Consider the following 16,849-nt stretch of genomic DNA (forward strand, 5'->3'; position numbering starts at 1 on the left):
AATATGTTAAATTAACCCATAATTAAACAAAAAAAAAAACATATTCAATGGTAGCAGGGGAAAATACCGTATTTTTGGACTACAAGTCACACCTGAGTATGAGTCGAACCAGCTAAGAAATGCACAAAGAGGAAAACATATATAAATTGCATTTTTGAGTGTTTCTGTAATTGTAACATTAGTGTGATTCATAAAACTACAGCCTAAAGAACACAAAATAAAATAACTTGTTTACCAAACTCTTGATATCACTCCAAATCAATTTAAGTCATCATTTTCAGTATGACTTCTGGACAACTCTGCCAACTATGTAAGTCAAGGGGACACTTAGAGAGTACATATAAGTCGCACGTGAGTATAAGTCTCTGGCCAGCCAAATTATAAAGAAAAGGTGCAATTTATAGTCCAGAAAATGTGATAGACATAATGCAGCAGGAGAAAAAGGTCAATCGTACGATGCCCTCCTGCGCGGTGAGGTTCTGCAGAGCTCCGCAGCAGGCCTCCTGAGTTTCCTCTCGATGACTTGAGTCCAATAAGGACAAGTAGTTCTGCAGGGTTTTGGAGTGGATAAGCCAACCGGCCCCCGCCGGGTTTGGGTCCTCCACCACCGGGAAGTCAAAGTACCGCTATAATCAGACGAGGAAAATTGTCAACAGATAATATTGCATCGCCGGTGAAGCTAAAACAAAGCAGTCTTACCTTTTTATCGGAGCCTTTTCCAGTAGGAGCAAAGCAACCAATAGGCCCGGTGTCACCCTGACTATCCTGCGAGCCGACCGGGTTGGCTAGTGTTCTGATACGGTTGAACAATGCCGGGGACTCGGCCTCGAGCTCGAAGGTGAGGTTGTGAAGGATGCACGCGCAGTTCTCTGCACACTGTTTGGAAAATGCTTTTTAAATTGGAAGCTAGTGATAATTATCTACCTTAATTTTGTTGTGACTAATCAATGACAAACTTACCTTATCATCGGTCCTGCCGTTATCCACGCAGTCTTGAAGGTAAGCCACCAAAGAATCCACTAAACCTCGACATTTCCTCATTGTCTGCCGGTTACCCTGCTTCGCGCTACTTAAGTTTCTGTCACAAAGTGGGGAAAATAAATTCATTCATCACATTCAAATACTTGGAATGGAACCTCCTACATATTTGCTCCAGTGTTATTATGTTTATCATAGACTCCACCCTCAGTTGACAAGACAGCTCCCACAGACATTGTGCCACGCCTTCCCGTAGGGGGCCGACCCAGGCAGAATGTTGAGTTGGCCTTCACTGTGATAAACTCAAACACACGCTGCGTTCTAATGCAGGATTTATGTGGAAACTAGACGAATGTTTTACTGCGTACAAGCAGGCAGGAGTGTCTCAAGAGTGATTTGGTCAAGGGTCAAGGTTATTATATTAAATAGCACTTTGAAATGTTGTAAAAAAAAAAGAAAAAAAATCAATGGATAAAATTTGTGTAATTCTGTCTTGAAATATTTACATAAAATGAATGATTACTGCCCGTTTTTCTGCTTTTGACCAAGAATCTAGACTGTTTTAGTTAACTATAGTAATTCCATGATTTAAGCATTTATTTACAATAATTTTCAACCTAAAAAGCTCTGTTTCGTGACGGCCGCAATGTTGACTTACACAATACCATAACTTTTGGTTAAAATATTTACGTAACATGAAAGATAACCTTTTTTTGCTTTTAACCAAGAATCTAGACTGTTTTATGTTCATATCTATAGAAATTCCGCAATTTAAGCATTTTTTTACAACAACATTTAAGTTAAAAAGCTCTTTGTTTTGCGACAGCTGCCATGTTGGATTTTGTATCTCTATACATAACATTTAAGTTGCTATTTCTGGCAAAAACTTGATATGTTAAATGAATATTTAATCTATTGATATATATATATTGATCCTGAAAATATAGGTATTCTCTCTGCATTTGGTGATTTTTATGCATCTAGCCTAAAATCTGAGAATTTTATAGCCATTTTAAGTTTTGTTATACTTATATGACAAATAGTTCATCAGGATTTTATTGTGGAATGACTTTGAATTTTTTGATGCTGCTGCTCATGGAGAGTCATATACAGTGGGGAGAACAAGTATTTGATACACAGTCAATGGGAAAACCCATTGGCAGTGTATCAAATACTTGTTCTCCCCACTGTATGCATAAGGGAGGTGCCTCTTTCGGTTTTAGGTCGCTAGTGACTTTAGATTTGAAAATCTTCGAATTTTTTAAAAATAGGCCCTGTACGGATCGGCCCCGAGCCTTCTGTCCCGTCAACTTATAGTGAAGTCTATGATGTTTATGGGAAATTGCATCAAAGCATGAACCGGACTTGTGCGAATTTGCAATAATAATATTCCCAATTGGGTTTATATAACATTTGGACCAAAAGTTTTTTGGGTGGCAATTTTTTGTATGTGTGTGTGTTTTTTAAGTGTTTACAAAGATACCTTCAGACAACCCAAGGATGAACCAGACTTGTTCAAGTTCACAATTCTAACATTGCAAACAGATTGAATTAGTTCATTTGATATTTAGACTAAAATGCTTTTAGGCAAATTGTTTCATGCAATCTCAAAAAGACAAACAAAAAATGTAATTAAAGTGACCCTTAAGGCAGGGGTCCCCAACCAATGGGCCAGGGACCTGTAACAGTTTGCGGTGCATATGCTACCTGGCTGCACAGATTTAAAAAAATAATTGATTAACAACCGCATACTGGCGTGTGCCTCTTGACACACCAATCTGCCTGCTTACTCTATTGACTAATCTGAGTACAGATATGTGGACGTCGCCCTCTAGTGGTGGCCGCCATTACTGGGGTGTTTACACACCTCAGTAGTAGCCCAGTGTCAGTCAATGTAAACAATAATGTTAGCTGCCTGCTGCTGGCTGTGTGCTGTAGGCGGCACACCTCAGCAATGGCGGACGGGGTACTTCCGGTCGTTTTGCTTGGATTAGTCAATAGATATAATTATTAAACTGGATAGGATATCATCATAGAAATCAACTGGAGCGAGCATCTATTTTTTTATATGTGCACTTGTCCTCGATAATGACATAGGCGCGTCAGATTTGTTCCCGGAAATAATGAGCCCAAATGGTAGCGAAGATGACGAGGCAATGGAGTCCTAAAAGCTGCTTCGGCACATAGAGACTAAGCACCCTTGAATAATGGATGAGCCTTTGGAATTGTTTAAACACAAAAGCGCAAGCACGAAGGACAGAAACAATTAGTGCGGGCCACCACATCAACAAAAGCGAATGCACTGAAAGCATCATACGTCGTCGCGAACCGTAATGCTAAAGCCAAGAAACATTTCACGATTGGAGAAGAATTTATTACGCCTGCGACCAAGGATATTTGCCTTCAAGTTTTAGGGGAGGCCACTGTTAAAAAGGTAACTAACCATATGTTGAATCACATTTTCCCTTAACTTAATGTTTGTTTTTAGCCCCGTCGTGTTATTTTATATTTACTGTAATTTTCAGCCACACATTGCCGGTCCGGGAAAAAAAAAAACACATCACACCGGTCCGTGGTGAAAAAAAGTTTGGGGACCACTGCCTTAGGGCATCCGAAAATTGCACCCAAGTAAGAACCATATATGTGGGGAAGTTTGCAGTTCTCATATTAAACAGATTAAATTGATCCATCTGAAATTTGGAGTAACATTTTTGTAGGGGAAATGTGTTCATTTGAAATAGAATGCTTTATTTTTGTTGGAAATTGTTTTACCGCAGACAGCTAGTGGCGTGAAGGAAGGCTTCGTGATCTGGCCCGCTAGGGGATCCCCGCTCCAGGCTGGTGGTGTAAGGTAGGATCACGTGCTCCATCAGAACGGGCAGCGTGCTCTTGAGCAAGTCCGTCTTCAAGCTGTTGGCGGATGACAGATTCCACAGAAGACCTGGAAGAACACACGAGGTACATCACCGATTGCCTTCAAAGGGCTGGATTAACTGTATCTTTTACCTGTGAGCTGCTTCTGGATCTCAGGGGAGTCGGTTTCGCGGAGCAGGGCAACGGTTGACGCGATGCCGCCGCAGCGTTGGATTTCCTCCTTGTTGTCGTTGTTTTTGAAGGAGATGTTGCGCAGAGCGGCCGAGGCTGTCTGGCTGAGGGACGCGTTGGGGCTATGCAACAGCGCTACCAGCGGAGCAATTCCGTTGCACTTTCGCACCTGCAAAACAAGACTAACTCACAGGTTGTCTTTGAAAGCGATATGCATTCAGTACATTAAACTGTGATGGCTGGTAATGAATAAGCATGCTTCGGTGCTATGATGCCGATAAATGTCCAACCCATTTTAGCTGGGAAGGTTAGCAGCGACCATTTGCCACCTACACATGCCGGCATAAAAAACAGAAACGGTTTTTGCCCTTCACAAGCTGATGATAGATGACTAATCGTTTGGTACCCAACCATTGACCATGATAGGAATAACTACATTCAATTGCGTGTGCAGTATTTCAGTATTAAGAGGATTTTTTTTTTTTTTTTTTTCCAAAAAACATGTCATCGATACAGTAACGGCATCTCCCAATATCACACAGGAATGGGTATCGGGAGCAGAAAAATGGTATCGATGCAACACTAGTCGCGTTATGCGGATATGCGTTTATATTGCAAATATTTTTTTAATCCATGTATCAATGAGCCCATGTCTGAAAAATCAAAATTTGTTAACACTCAGTGACTCTTCTAGGACTTTTCTGAAATAGGGGCCAAGAAGCAGCCAGATGTAACCCTCAGGGGCCAAGTGTCGCTGCCATCCTTTGTTCAGTGTTTGGTTTAATTAACAAGGCAATATGTTGATTGTCCTGCATGTGGCGGTAAAAACATCTTTGCTTGACACTGTCAAGCAGAGATGAACCAGTAAAATTGTAACAATTCATATTTAATCACACTGTGTGCAGGTATGGATACAATACATGGAACAATAATTTTAATCAGTTTTTTGAAAAGCCATTTTAAACACCAAAAGCAGCATTTATATATAACATACTGTACTCTAGATTAGGACTGAACGATATTGAAAAAAACCTATCAATGTGATTTTTGGGGGGGTTTGCGATATACAGTGATCCTTGGTTTTTCGTGGTTGATGGGGAACAGAACCCACCGAAAACTCCGATGTAGTTTTTTTGTGTGTGTGTGTGTTTAATGTATTTATTCACATTTGGCGTTCGAAAGAGATACATGTAAGACATGTTTTTTCACTTTTCTCCCCAAAGTCTGATAAAAAAACGCTTGTTTGTTGTTAATTTTTTCCAATATCGTTCAGGCCTATCCCAAACAGAGCTATTCAAGTTAACAGGTGAAAATTGTTCCACTTTTAATATCGCAATATAATATTGCAATGCAGTGATCCCTCATTACTCCGCGCTTCAAACTTCGCGCTCTTAGTCCATCGTGGATTTCTTTGCAATAAAATAAAAAAATTAATAAATGCAGTGTTTTATCGAGCTGTCTTGATCCGATCACGTTGTCTCTCACTCTTGCTCCTGTCGCTTTTCTTGGTCAGTCAGTGCAATGGAGTTGCTTATTAAAGTTCACGATGACTGACAGACGTTAAGGTTTGGTCTTGCCAGAGAGCCGAAACTTCAACGCGCCGCATGCCTCAATCATCGTTTAGCTGGTATTTAGTTGCTGTGGCAACTCATTGTGTGTAAGTGAGCAGCTTGAGCGAATTTGAGTGGACTCACTCAATGAAGCTTTTAACAAAGACTATTATTAAGACTAATAAATAAATACATAAATAAATAAATAAGACTAATAAATAATAAAGCATTTTTTCTACTTTATCCTTGTTTAAAAATAATTCGGTGGGATAGGAACATGTTTCAAACTTTTATTGTATATAATTGTTACATTTAAAGTGCTTAACAAATTTATTAATATGCATTTTTTTTTTATATACACTATATCATACATACATTATACATACGTATATATCAGGGGTCGCGTTAACCGAATATTTTCCGTCGTTGACCGATTTTTAAAAACGGTGACGGAAAAAACTGAAGTCCATCTGTCATTTTGACAGGTTGCAATTCACACCCCAGACCACAGGGTGGCGAGGGAGCATATTAATTAGCTATTGCCTCTCTTGATGCATGATGTCGTTGGCCTTACTCTGAAAAATGTCAAGGCAACTGAGTGTCCGAAGTTTCTTCAAAAATCCCCAAAACGACGATGGTGTTGATAAAAGAGGTGAAAAAAGAGGGACTGCACAAGCGGGCACGCAATTCAAGTCCATGCGCACCAGGAGGAAAGTGTGAGACCGCATTCAGGCCACAGCAGGTGAACTGTTAATTTCATTGTTCCATATGTAACCTCATCTGCTTGATGTGTGATGATGGCACGGTGTGGATTCTCTGTTAAGCTTGTTCGGACAGAATATTAATTTAAAATAAATGAAAACTAAATACTATTGAATATGTTGAAGCGGTATGCAATGTTAAGAGTCTTGTTAGCTCGAATTGCTGTGTCCAGCCGCTGTAGCTCTGCTGCTCTCTGTGAACTTTTGTACATGTCTTTACATGATCAAACTTAAGTAAATGTTCCTTTCTTTAAAGGAAGTTTGTAGTGTTTACTTTGGAATCGCTGCATTCGCGGCCATTTTTAACGTCACGCGCATGCGCAAAACCGCAAGATAGCAATTTTTGATGGGTTGCAAAACTTGTCAGAACACCGGAACGCGCGCGGCTCTTAAGTGTCTCTGTCACGTGACTGTGTCGTAGCCGGTAACGCGCTCGGCCAAATGGACACACAAGTACGGAAGATGAATTATGCCAAACAAAGGGTCACCACAATGTCATTGTCATCATTTTAAAAAGTTAAGTGACGGGTAAATATAGATTATGACCGGATTTTTATGACCCTGTCAGTCAAAACGACCGACAACGAAAAAGTCTAGCGCAACCTCTGGTATAGATATATATATATATATATTAGGGCTGTCAAACGATTAAAATTTTTAATCGAGTTAATTACAGCTTAAAAATTAATTAATCGTAATTAATGGCAATTAATCGCAATTCAAACCATCTATGAAATATGCCATATTTTTCTGTAAATTATATATATATTCTGTAAAATAAATAGTTGGAATGGAAAGATAAGACACAAGATGGATATTTACATTCAACATACGGTACATAAGGACTGTAGTGGGCATTTCACTCTACTGTCATTTAAATCTGTCTATGCGGTCCTCACTCCGAAGCGTCTACTTTTTCCAAAGCTAGACAGCTAGTGAACGACGCCTTAATAATTAGACTTCTTCCTTTTTCATCTGATTTATTAATAAAATGGCCTCAAACCATTGTCCTCTTTAGACCGTCGTAAAACTACAAAATAAAAGTACACAAGCATTGCATTAGCAACAACGTTAGCTTAGCACGCTATACAGGTTCACTAAACATAAACAAAAAGCGTCTCATACAAAAAATATAACATTTCGCTTACTAACATAATATGTACATTCTTTACAACAACCATACTTACGGACAAATCTTGTCCAAGGATCATATAAGCACATTATCAGCCCGAGACATAATGAAGAAAGAAAAGAAGAAAATAATAAACCATGTCGCAAAGCGACCACAAGAGTTCGCTGTTGGACAGCGCAAAAAGTCTTGCTGTAAAACTTACCAAAAGGCAGAATACTTTCTGAGCGGGACATGTGCGTTAATTGCGTCAAATATTTTTACGTGATTAATTAAAAAAATTAATTACCGCGCGTTAACGCGATAATTTTGACAGCCCTAATATATATATATTTTTTTTAAATATATATCATACATACATTATACATACGTATATACAGTATATTGCCAAGGCTCCACACTTACTTTTGCATTGGTTGCACTGGTGTGCCTAACTTTTTTCCTAAGGTGCACCAGCACAAATTTAGGCGCACCCACATCACTCTTCATAACATTCATATAATTCATTCATTCATTTATCTCCTGAACCGCTTATCCTCACGAGGGTCGCGGGGTGCTGGAGCCTATCATGGCTAACTCCAGGCAGAAGGCGGGGTACACCCTGAACTGGTTGCCAGCTAGTAACAGGGTTCATATAGACACACAACCATTCACAGACACGCTTACACCTACAGACAATTTGGAGTGTTCAATCATCATAACGTGCGCATTTTTTTGGGAACACCCACACACGCAGCCTTCATAATGAGAATTATTTTAAAACAAGAATAACGTAGAAAAATGCTTGTCTTTATGAAATGCTTCAATGAGTCAGTCCACTCAAGTTCACTCACGCTTTGACGCTCATGCTGCCGACAACAGCCTCACACTCAGTCTCACTTACGCAATGAATGAGTTGCCACAGCACACTTTAACCTGGACTGCAAGTTTAACGATGATTAACACATTTGTGCTTTGACCGTAGAGCTACCAGTCTTCTCTGGCCAGATCAAGCTCCAAACCTGTCAATCATCGTTAACTTTAAGTACCAAATGCCAGCTGCACTGATGACCAAGAAAAACAGTTTGGTTGCACTGCTTAGCAGGAGGGAGGGTGGGAAGCTCTGGCGCTGTACGACCATGAAGCAGAAAAACAAGTTTGCATGTTCCAAAAAATAAAATATTGCACGTCCTTGCGATGCGAGTATTGTACATCCGCACAACGCAATGACCATGTCCAAACGATGTATCGATTAGGCCTATTCTAAAAACAACATTCTCTCTCACGTCAGAAAAGAAGGATTCACCGATTGCCATGCTAGAATGAGAACAGGGGCCATTCAAATTAGTGGTGGGGCCAGTGCCCCTGTGGCTCCATCCCTAAAAATGCCACTGTTCACACTGCGCTGAAAAAAAAATTAGATACATCTGGCATAGGGGCAAAGAAATTGGAATTGACCAGTAAGACTTGAACTTGTAACTGAACCAGACCTTATACTGGTCCGACGTGTACCCATAAGCACACATTCTACACTTACCACCTTCATTTACTATGTGAACTTTGAAGCAATAGCGCTAATCTCTTTGCTGGCCAGATAACTCACCTCCTCCTTGGCCTTGTCATCAATGAAGGTGTTGTGCTGGATGTAGGAAGCGCCGCAGTGCTGGAATTTGACATCCTCGTTGGAGAGGAACTCCACGGCTTCCTTCATGGTGATATCTGCATCTGTGCTGTTCTCAATGAACCTGCGAATACAATATATGGATGTTGATGAGCAATAGTGAAGAACATCCCTTAGTTATCCTTTCTTACCCAGAATCCTCTTTGCCAGTAAACTTGTTTTGCTTGGTTAGTGTATCCAAAGCAGTAGGCTTGGACTGCTTTTTGCTAATGTCAAGCGGCCTGTTAACCAAGTGCTGATTATTGCTTGCATATTGACTGCTGCTGCTGAGTAGATGTGTCTTGTAGGTGTTGCGGTTGGAGAGGAGCCTCTGCGGAGGCTCGCGCCATTTGGAAAGGGAAAGTGAACGATGCCCTTCGCGGTTGGGTGGCACCCAGCCCACGGGGGTGTAGCCGAACTCGTAGCGACGGGTGTAGGCGCTGTTGCTTTTTAGTGTGGCATTTGCTGTGCTGTTGAACAAATGGCGGTTGGTGATTTTCTCAAGGGTGTTCTGCGGAGACAAAATCAATCAGGCGTGTCCATCTTTTTTGTCCGGGGGCTTCTTTCAGAAAAATCAAAGGACGCTAAGGCCAACTTCAAATCCTTCCACTGTCATTTGTTAAACAGAGGATCAGAATCAGGTAAAAAAGATCTGGTTTTCAAATGTGTTTAGTTTCAAGGGTTATGTCATTGGTTGCCATTAATGCAGATAGACGTCCAATCTATTTTGACTGCTCTCCAGTCAAATTGGATCGGACGTCTATTGCGGTCAATGGCAGTGAAACTTAATTACGGAATGCCACCCTCCCCAGTTGAAATGGATTTAACGTCTGTAACTGTCAATGGCAGTAAATGAGTTAAGGGCTACAAGCAGCAACATATACAAGAGGAATAAGGATATTGCAAATTATATTTACTGTATATTTATTTACTGTATACTACTGAAACAAGCTGCTTCAAAAAGAGAATAACTACAAGAAAAGCAAAATTAAAATAAATAAATAAATAAAAATCACAAACAAGATGAGGATTATATTTTTTATTACTGTAATTTTCGAACTATAAGTCACACCTGACTATAAGCTGCCACCCACCAAATTTGGAACAAAAACAGCATTAGTTCATAGATACTGTAAGCCCCACTGGAGTAGCTGCTGTCCTCCCTGTATGGGATATTTACAATAAAAGATATTAACAGGTAACACTTTATTTGACAGCGGCATCATGAGACTGTCATAAGACCAAATGAACCACTATGAAGCTTTGAACCAATTGGCTGCAAAGCTTCATTGCATCATGAAGCTTCATTTGGTAATCACTGCTCCCTTGGGGGGAAAGTCAACCTTCTGCTGTCAACACTGTTGTCATCCAACATGCCTCCTAGCATGCATTGCAGCGCTACAGATGTGAAACAATCTAAATTTATGTTCTGTGCATTGCAGCAGTGGCGCCAGGTGGCGCCACTAGGGGGTGGCGCCACTGGCCACCTCGCTTGCCAGTACTGTATACCGTTAGATTGTTGTAGCATCAGTTATGCATTTAATATACGTTATAGCCTGGTAATCTGATGATCCCTGTTAGGAAGTACTTTTTATGTTTTTTTCATTCAGTAATAATTATTATTGTGTCACATTAACATTGTGTTGGGAAATATCCAGTTAAGATATGATTGCCTCTGTACTTGTTTTTATTTGTATCTGCCAGCACCTGCTTTTCCCCAGTAATTATTTTGTTTTGTTAAATGTACACCTTATGCCTCATGTATACATAACACAATAAAACAGAATTGTTGTGGAAATAAAAATGTTGACTGGACAGTTAAGGACTATGCACATTAAATCATTAGTAACATCAAATATTACACAATAGAACTAAGTATATCAGTAGCCGTGTCCTTAAGTCTTTCTGATAGTTTTCCCCTGACCTTATTACTGCAATAATATAATGAAAACCTGAAATTATGGCTTTAGTTTTGGTGTGCCACCCCAAGATTTTAAGTGGCCCCATCTGGCCACCCCTATGAAAAATTTCTGGAGGCGCCACTGCATTGCAGCGCTACAGATGTAAATAACAATCAAAATTCATGTTCTGTGCAAATTATTTCTTCAGTTACTGTTCCAGTTGTTTAATTAATTGCTAGTTATGGTGTTTGGTAACAGTGGTGCTATAAAACAATCATAATTTTGACATGACACTGCCATAAGCATTAATGAATGCTTATAAAAGATGGAATTTAGTGTCATCTGGCAAATTATCTCACTTTTAAATGGATGTAAAAGATCCGAGCTGGACATACTGTAAATGGAGTTAGTGGCATAATTTGCCGGATAAAAACGGAATGACATCTTCATAAACATTCATTAATGCCCATTCTAGTGTCATGTCATAATTATGGCTGTCTTATGACAGTCTTATGATGCCGCTGTCAAATAAAGGGTTACATATTAACCCAAATAAATCAACAAATAAGCCGCACTGGACTATAAATCACAGAATGCAAAATGAGGGAAAAAAGTATGGGCTTATAGTGTGGAAATTACGGTTATTTATTTAGGTAAAACAAAATACTGAAATTCTACAGCGTTTCCTACATTGATTTCAACATGTCAGGTTTTGATCCCTGGGCTAATGGAGAGTCACTGTTTAAGTAACTCGCTCCTGTTGAAGGGCAACAGTGAAGTGCAATGTGCCTATAAAAACTGTCCCTTAAAAAACTTAAATGGATCTGAAACTTAAAATGAATCTGACGTCTATTGACATCAATGGCAGCTGAAAAGTTAAGCGATGTGAGGCCACAAAACAAAATATAAAATTTCCAGAGCTACATTTAGGGGAAAAAACAACAACATAATTCGTGCATGACTGGTTTGAAGTAAGATGCCCTCACAAATATTCCTTATTAAAACCCTTAGTACTATACCTAAAGTTGCCAAAATACTCACAGTTTTCGAATAACCATTCCCAAAGAAGACATTTCCATTAGAAACACTGGACTCAAATATGACGTCATTCAAAGGGCCTAGAGAGACACAGAAAAAAAAACAGGTTGTTATCTTTGGAATGACAAGATTGCAGATGCGGATTCAATACCTTTCAATAATTATCGCACTTATTCCCACAGACCGAGTGGTAACTGATCTGTGGTTTAAAATCGTTGAAGTGTATCAGAACAACAACATTCCTAAAAGGGAGAACTAGCAGTGGAGGCCATGTTTTAAAGTGTTTATATCCAAAAATATGGGTGTGTACAGTTCAAAAGGTGGCTAGTATTTTAATGAGGTAGCAATTAGTGAAACCTGTTTGTTGATTGTTACACTGTCTGATTTAACAATAAAAAACTGCGACATAGTCCACAATGCTGTTATTATTACAGACTATTCATTCTCACAAGCGTGTATTGAAAGCTTACATAAGATTACAACAACTTGATAGTAGCCATAGTATTAAGAGTTTATGATATAATTTTATGGGCCACACCTTTGATACACTAACAGCGTTGAACTATGATCAGACGTGCAAAATTTGTTTGACTCAGGGGCATTCGCCGGAACGTAGTAAAATATGACACTTATTAACCCTAAAACTAACAATGCTGTGCCATAAAATACTGCTTGCTGAAAATGACAGCACTGTAAAATGTTTGAATAATATAATAACATACGGAAAGAGTAATGTAGTGTTTACGTAGGGAGAACATCTTATAAAACCGTAAAAATAATAAGGCCTAAGTGAGTTACCCAACATATTAATAGTTCAATATTTTAACTGCACATTAACTCATTGTCTAATTGTGAGGTAACATAGATTCAAACCTAAATTGTGCTAAATAGCTACGTCTTTTGATTGATTAATTGTGATTACTCACGTTCTGTATAATCTCATATTTAAGAATTTTAACTGTGCATCCTTGTCTCCAATTAAATGATCGCTAATTTGTCACTGGTGGGCAATCCATTTGAACTGGAAATTTGAAACTTGAAGTGAATGAACATTTGCTCATTTATTGCCATCCCTCCCACTTAAAATGGATTGAATCTCCATCAATGGCAGTCAGCTATTTAATATAGATTATTATTTCATTACTAGGAGTGGGAACCTCTTGGTACCTCACGATACGATACGATTTGCGATACAAAGCTCACGATAACGATGATCTGACGATATGGCGATACAATGATTATTGATACATTGGTACAATGGTCTAGGATTTTCCACAAAACAACTAATAAACAGAAGAACAAGTTTCTGCTCTGAATTGGATTGAGTTTATCACTAGTAGACGTCCAATCCATTTGAACTGGGAGGGTGGCAGCGAATGAATATTCATTCGCTGCCATCCCTCCCACTTCAAACGGATTGAACGTCTATGGCCGTCAGTGGCAGCCAATGCAGCAATGAGGTAATTTTGGGCCATTATGGTCATTTACCTGTTGATTTTTAGTTACTTCCTGTTGGTTTTGGGGTATTTTATGGGCCACTTCCTGTTTATTTTAAGTTACAGGACAGGAAGTGACCTGGGAATCACCAAAATGAATAGGCCACGACTTAAACTCAACAGGAAATTAACTGTAAATGCCCTAAAATGAACAGCAAGTGACCTGTAAATGCCCTGAAAATCGGACCAGATGACTCTGAATTCTCTGGTTTTGAATGAACGAACGTTCTCAGTCTAAATGGATTGGGCATCGAGCACCGTCAGTGGCAGCCTTAGAGTTAAGTGAGACACTATTATAGCAACTTGATGGTCCCCCCCCCCCCCCCTTTTTTTAAACATTGACAGCTTTTTAAAACAATATTTCGATTCTTGACAGGAGCATATCGCTCATATCGATAACCTTTTGGGATATAAAGTATCACGATATATCACCATTTTGATATTTTGTCACACCCCTATTCATTATATTGGCTTTACATTTAAAAGTGTGCTAATTACTATACTTTCTAATTTGTTGTTAGAATGGGATTATCGTGATTGTTTAATGATTGCCCAGTTCGAGTAACTGATAATACATATACCGTATTGGCCCGAATATAAGACGGTGTTTTTTGCATTGAAATAAGACTGAAAAAGTGGGGGTCCTCTTATATTCGCGGTTTAGACGTTATACCCATTCACAACGCTCGATGGCGCCAGATATCATTGAAGCGATGTTCTGCCATGACAGATCTCAGCTACTCTCAAGTTTTAACCAGTTTGCATTATTTTATTGCGATGTTTTTCCTTATTCAGATTTGTTTCAAGACTACAGTTACAGTTAGACTTCACTTTGATGGTTAATGCAGTTATTGCAATTTTGTTGTTTTATCACAATTGATTGGTTTAGTTACATTTCAAAAACCAGAGGCCATTCATTTACGAATGTGATTGCACTTTTACACAGTTTACATATTTAAATGTTCAGATATTAAGATTTGAATGAAGCAAAAGAACATGCTTTTTCTCTCAAATATAGTGTTATAATCATTTGTTTCAGATATACTGTAATTATTTTCTGTTAAAAAATTAATTTGGTGTTCAAAAAGGTCTTTTTTTCAAATTTTAATCTTGAAAAAGAGGGGGTCGTCTTATAATCAAGGCCGTCTTATATTCGGGCCAATACGGTAATTAAAGATAAAATTGAAATTACAGGCAAAAGCAGATTGGAAAAAATATGTATAATATAAACAGCATTTAAATAATAATTTAAAAAAAAACATCTACTCTCTAGTTCTACAAGCTAAAATGTTCCTTTTTAAAATAAAATTAGTTATACTCTTAACTAATCAAATATTACATTTTAAAGGGAAAATCTTAAAAAGACTGACACAAATCACATAGTTCGTATATATATATATGTATATATAAAAAAAGGAACTTTAGACAGGCTGAGCTGTGTAGTTAATCCATTAGCTGCCATTGACTGGGGGGTTAGCAGCGATCGAATACTGTCAGCCCTCACAGTCAAAACTGATTGGACGTCTATCGCCGTCAATGGCACTGAAACACAATTAGGGTCAATCATCTCAGGTAAAAAAAATATCGGAGAATCGCCATCCATGGGAGCAAATGAGTCAATATCTTACTAGTCGGGGAGAGAGACGTGGAGGCAGTCCTTCCGCTGCTGGAGTGCCGGGAGCGGGTCCTCTGCAAGCTCTTCACCTGCTCCAGCACGCGCTGCTCCCCGGAGCAGTGCTGCCGGTGGCCCGAGGGCAAGGCCAGCGAGGTGTCTTCCACGGTGGTGGCGAGGGACAAGGCCGATCTGAGCGGCTGGGCGCCGGCCATGTCGCGCAAGTTTCCAGGCTCTCGCGACGGCAGATGAATGAGTCTGTTCGGACCAGGGAGTGAGGGATCGAAGGATGGCGCACCTTGGACACAACCCGCCCTGATTTAACTGAGTGAAGAGTGCACTTTTTTTTTTTGCTTTGGGTGTGTCTTCAGTAGACTAAATGGTGAACCTGGTTGACCTGTTTCACCTGCTGGAATACAAGTGCACAACAATCAAGTATGGTTGTACTTCGGCTAAGTATTATATTATCTGTGTATTTGTATTTTTTTTTTTTAACCCAAAAAAAAAAAAAAAAAAAAAACAAAACAAAAAAAAAAAAAGCTAAATGCTCATTGTCGTAGTTTTTTGTTCGATTCAAACATGTGGTGCAGCCAAAATTTGACAAAAATCTCCTCATACAACAGCCACAAAAACGTTTCCATTCACTCATTGATTTTCTGACAAGCAAAAAATAAAACAAAATCGAAAGGCAGGTATTACAGTGGTATCGCCCAAACTTTTGCATACCACTGTATTTTCGACAAAAAAAAAATAAAAACAGATTTGTGGACAACTCTAAAAATAAACATCACATTACTAAAAATGTCAAACTAGTAATCATGTTAAAGCAAAACTTAATAACAGGGCAGTCTGATAATGACTTTTTAACCGATAACCGATATCCCAATATTGTCCAACTCCATAAATCTGATACCTATTTGAAACCGATATCGATATAAGTGGCCGTGGACTTAACATATTATGGCTAATTGTATTGTGATGCCCCCACTGGATGCTTTACCAATGATAAATGTAACCACTTCAAGCTTCTCCAAATAAAGATTATGAAAAATAAGAGAACAACTTCAACTGAAGTTATGGGAAATGTGCCTATATTGCGCCACTATATTTATTGTTGAAATCAGTTTTTTGGATCAAGTGCAAGTACAAAGTGCCAAAAAGGCACCTATTCTGTCCTAATTGTGTGTGTGGGTTAACAAATCCACAGATAGCGAACAATTCAGGCTCTAAAGAGAAGTCAGATGCTGGAGTAAAGTTCAATTGGCTGTGGTCATCTTTCTCTTGACAAGAGCACTGATACTTTTTTCGTAAAATTGAAAACAACAAAACGTATCTACAATATGCAATAGTCACAAAATAAAGCAAAGTATACACCGCGTGTCAGTTTGACTAGCAACTGTAACCGCATTTTAGCACAAATCCAAACAAAACAAAATATACATATCTCCAATGTACTAAACAACACTCATGAATATAAAACAAAGGAAGAATATAATTTACAAGCAATGTTTGTATAAGGCACAGACAATGCGGTGAGGTGGCAAGAACTGCTGTGGTGCAATAGCTGCAGATGTTAGCACATCCATTTATCTCTCTCTATTTGCAATGAGCTCGTGTTGATGTGATTACATCAGTAGAATGTGCTGGAACTTATCTAAAGTAATTCAACTTCAGCCACCAGAAGGGTGCGAAAAAAAAAA

The 16,849-nt window shown here is 38.9% G+C and overlaps 1 protein-coding gene across 1 annotated transcript in view; it reads right to left on the bottom strand.

Moving 5' to 3' along the window:
- pkp1b (plakophilin 1b) overlaps nt 1–15,503 on the bottom strand; it is a 23,376-nt gene extending 7,873 nt beyond the window's left edge. Inside the window, exons 1-9 of the mRNA XM_057846721.1 lie at nt 15,166–15,503; nt 12,045–12,121; nt 9,255–9,613; nt 9,046–9,187; nt 3,985–4,192; nt 3,751–3,919; nt 961–1,078; nt 700–876; nt 456–626 (exon numbers count right to left, since the gene is read on the bottom strand). Coding sequence (XP_057702704.1) covers nt 456–626; nt 700–876; nt 961–1,078; nt 3,751–3,919; nt 3,985–4,192; nt 9,046–9,187; nt 9,255–9,613; nt 12,045–12,121; nt 15,166–15,364 — 1,620 coding nt within the window. The 5' untranslated portion in view covers nt 15,365–15,503. The remainder of the gene's footprint in view (nt 1–455; nt 627–699; nt 877–960; nt 1,079–3,750; nt 3,920–3,984; nt 4,193–9,045; nt 9,188–9,254; nt 9,614–12,044; nt 12,122–15,165) is intronic.
- Nucleotides 15,504–16,849: the final 1,346 nt, after the last annotated feature.

The sequence above is a fragment of the Corythoichthys intestinalis genome, chromosome 9 (genome assembly GCF_030265065.1).
Source record: "Corythoichthys intestinalis isolate RoL2023-P3 chromosome 9, ASM3026506v1, whole genome shotgun sequence".
NCBI classification, from domain to species: Eukaryota; Metazoa; Chordata; class Actinopteri; order Syngnathiformes; family Syngnathidae; genus Corythoichthys; species Corythoichthys intestinalis.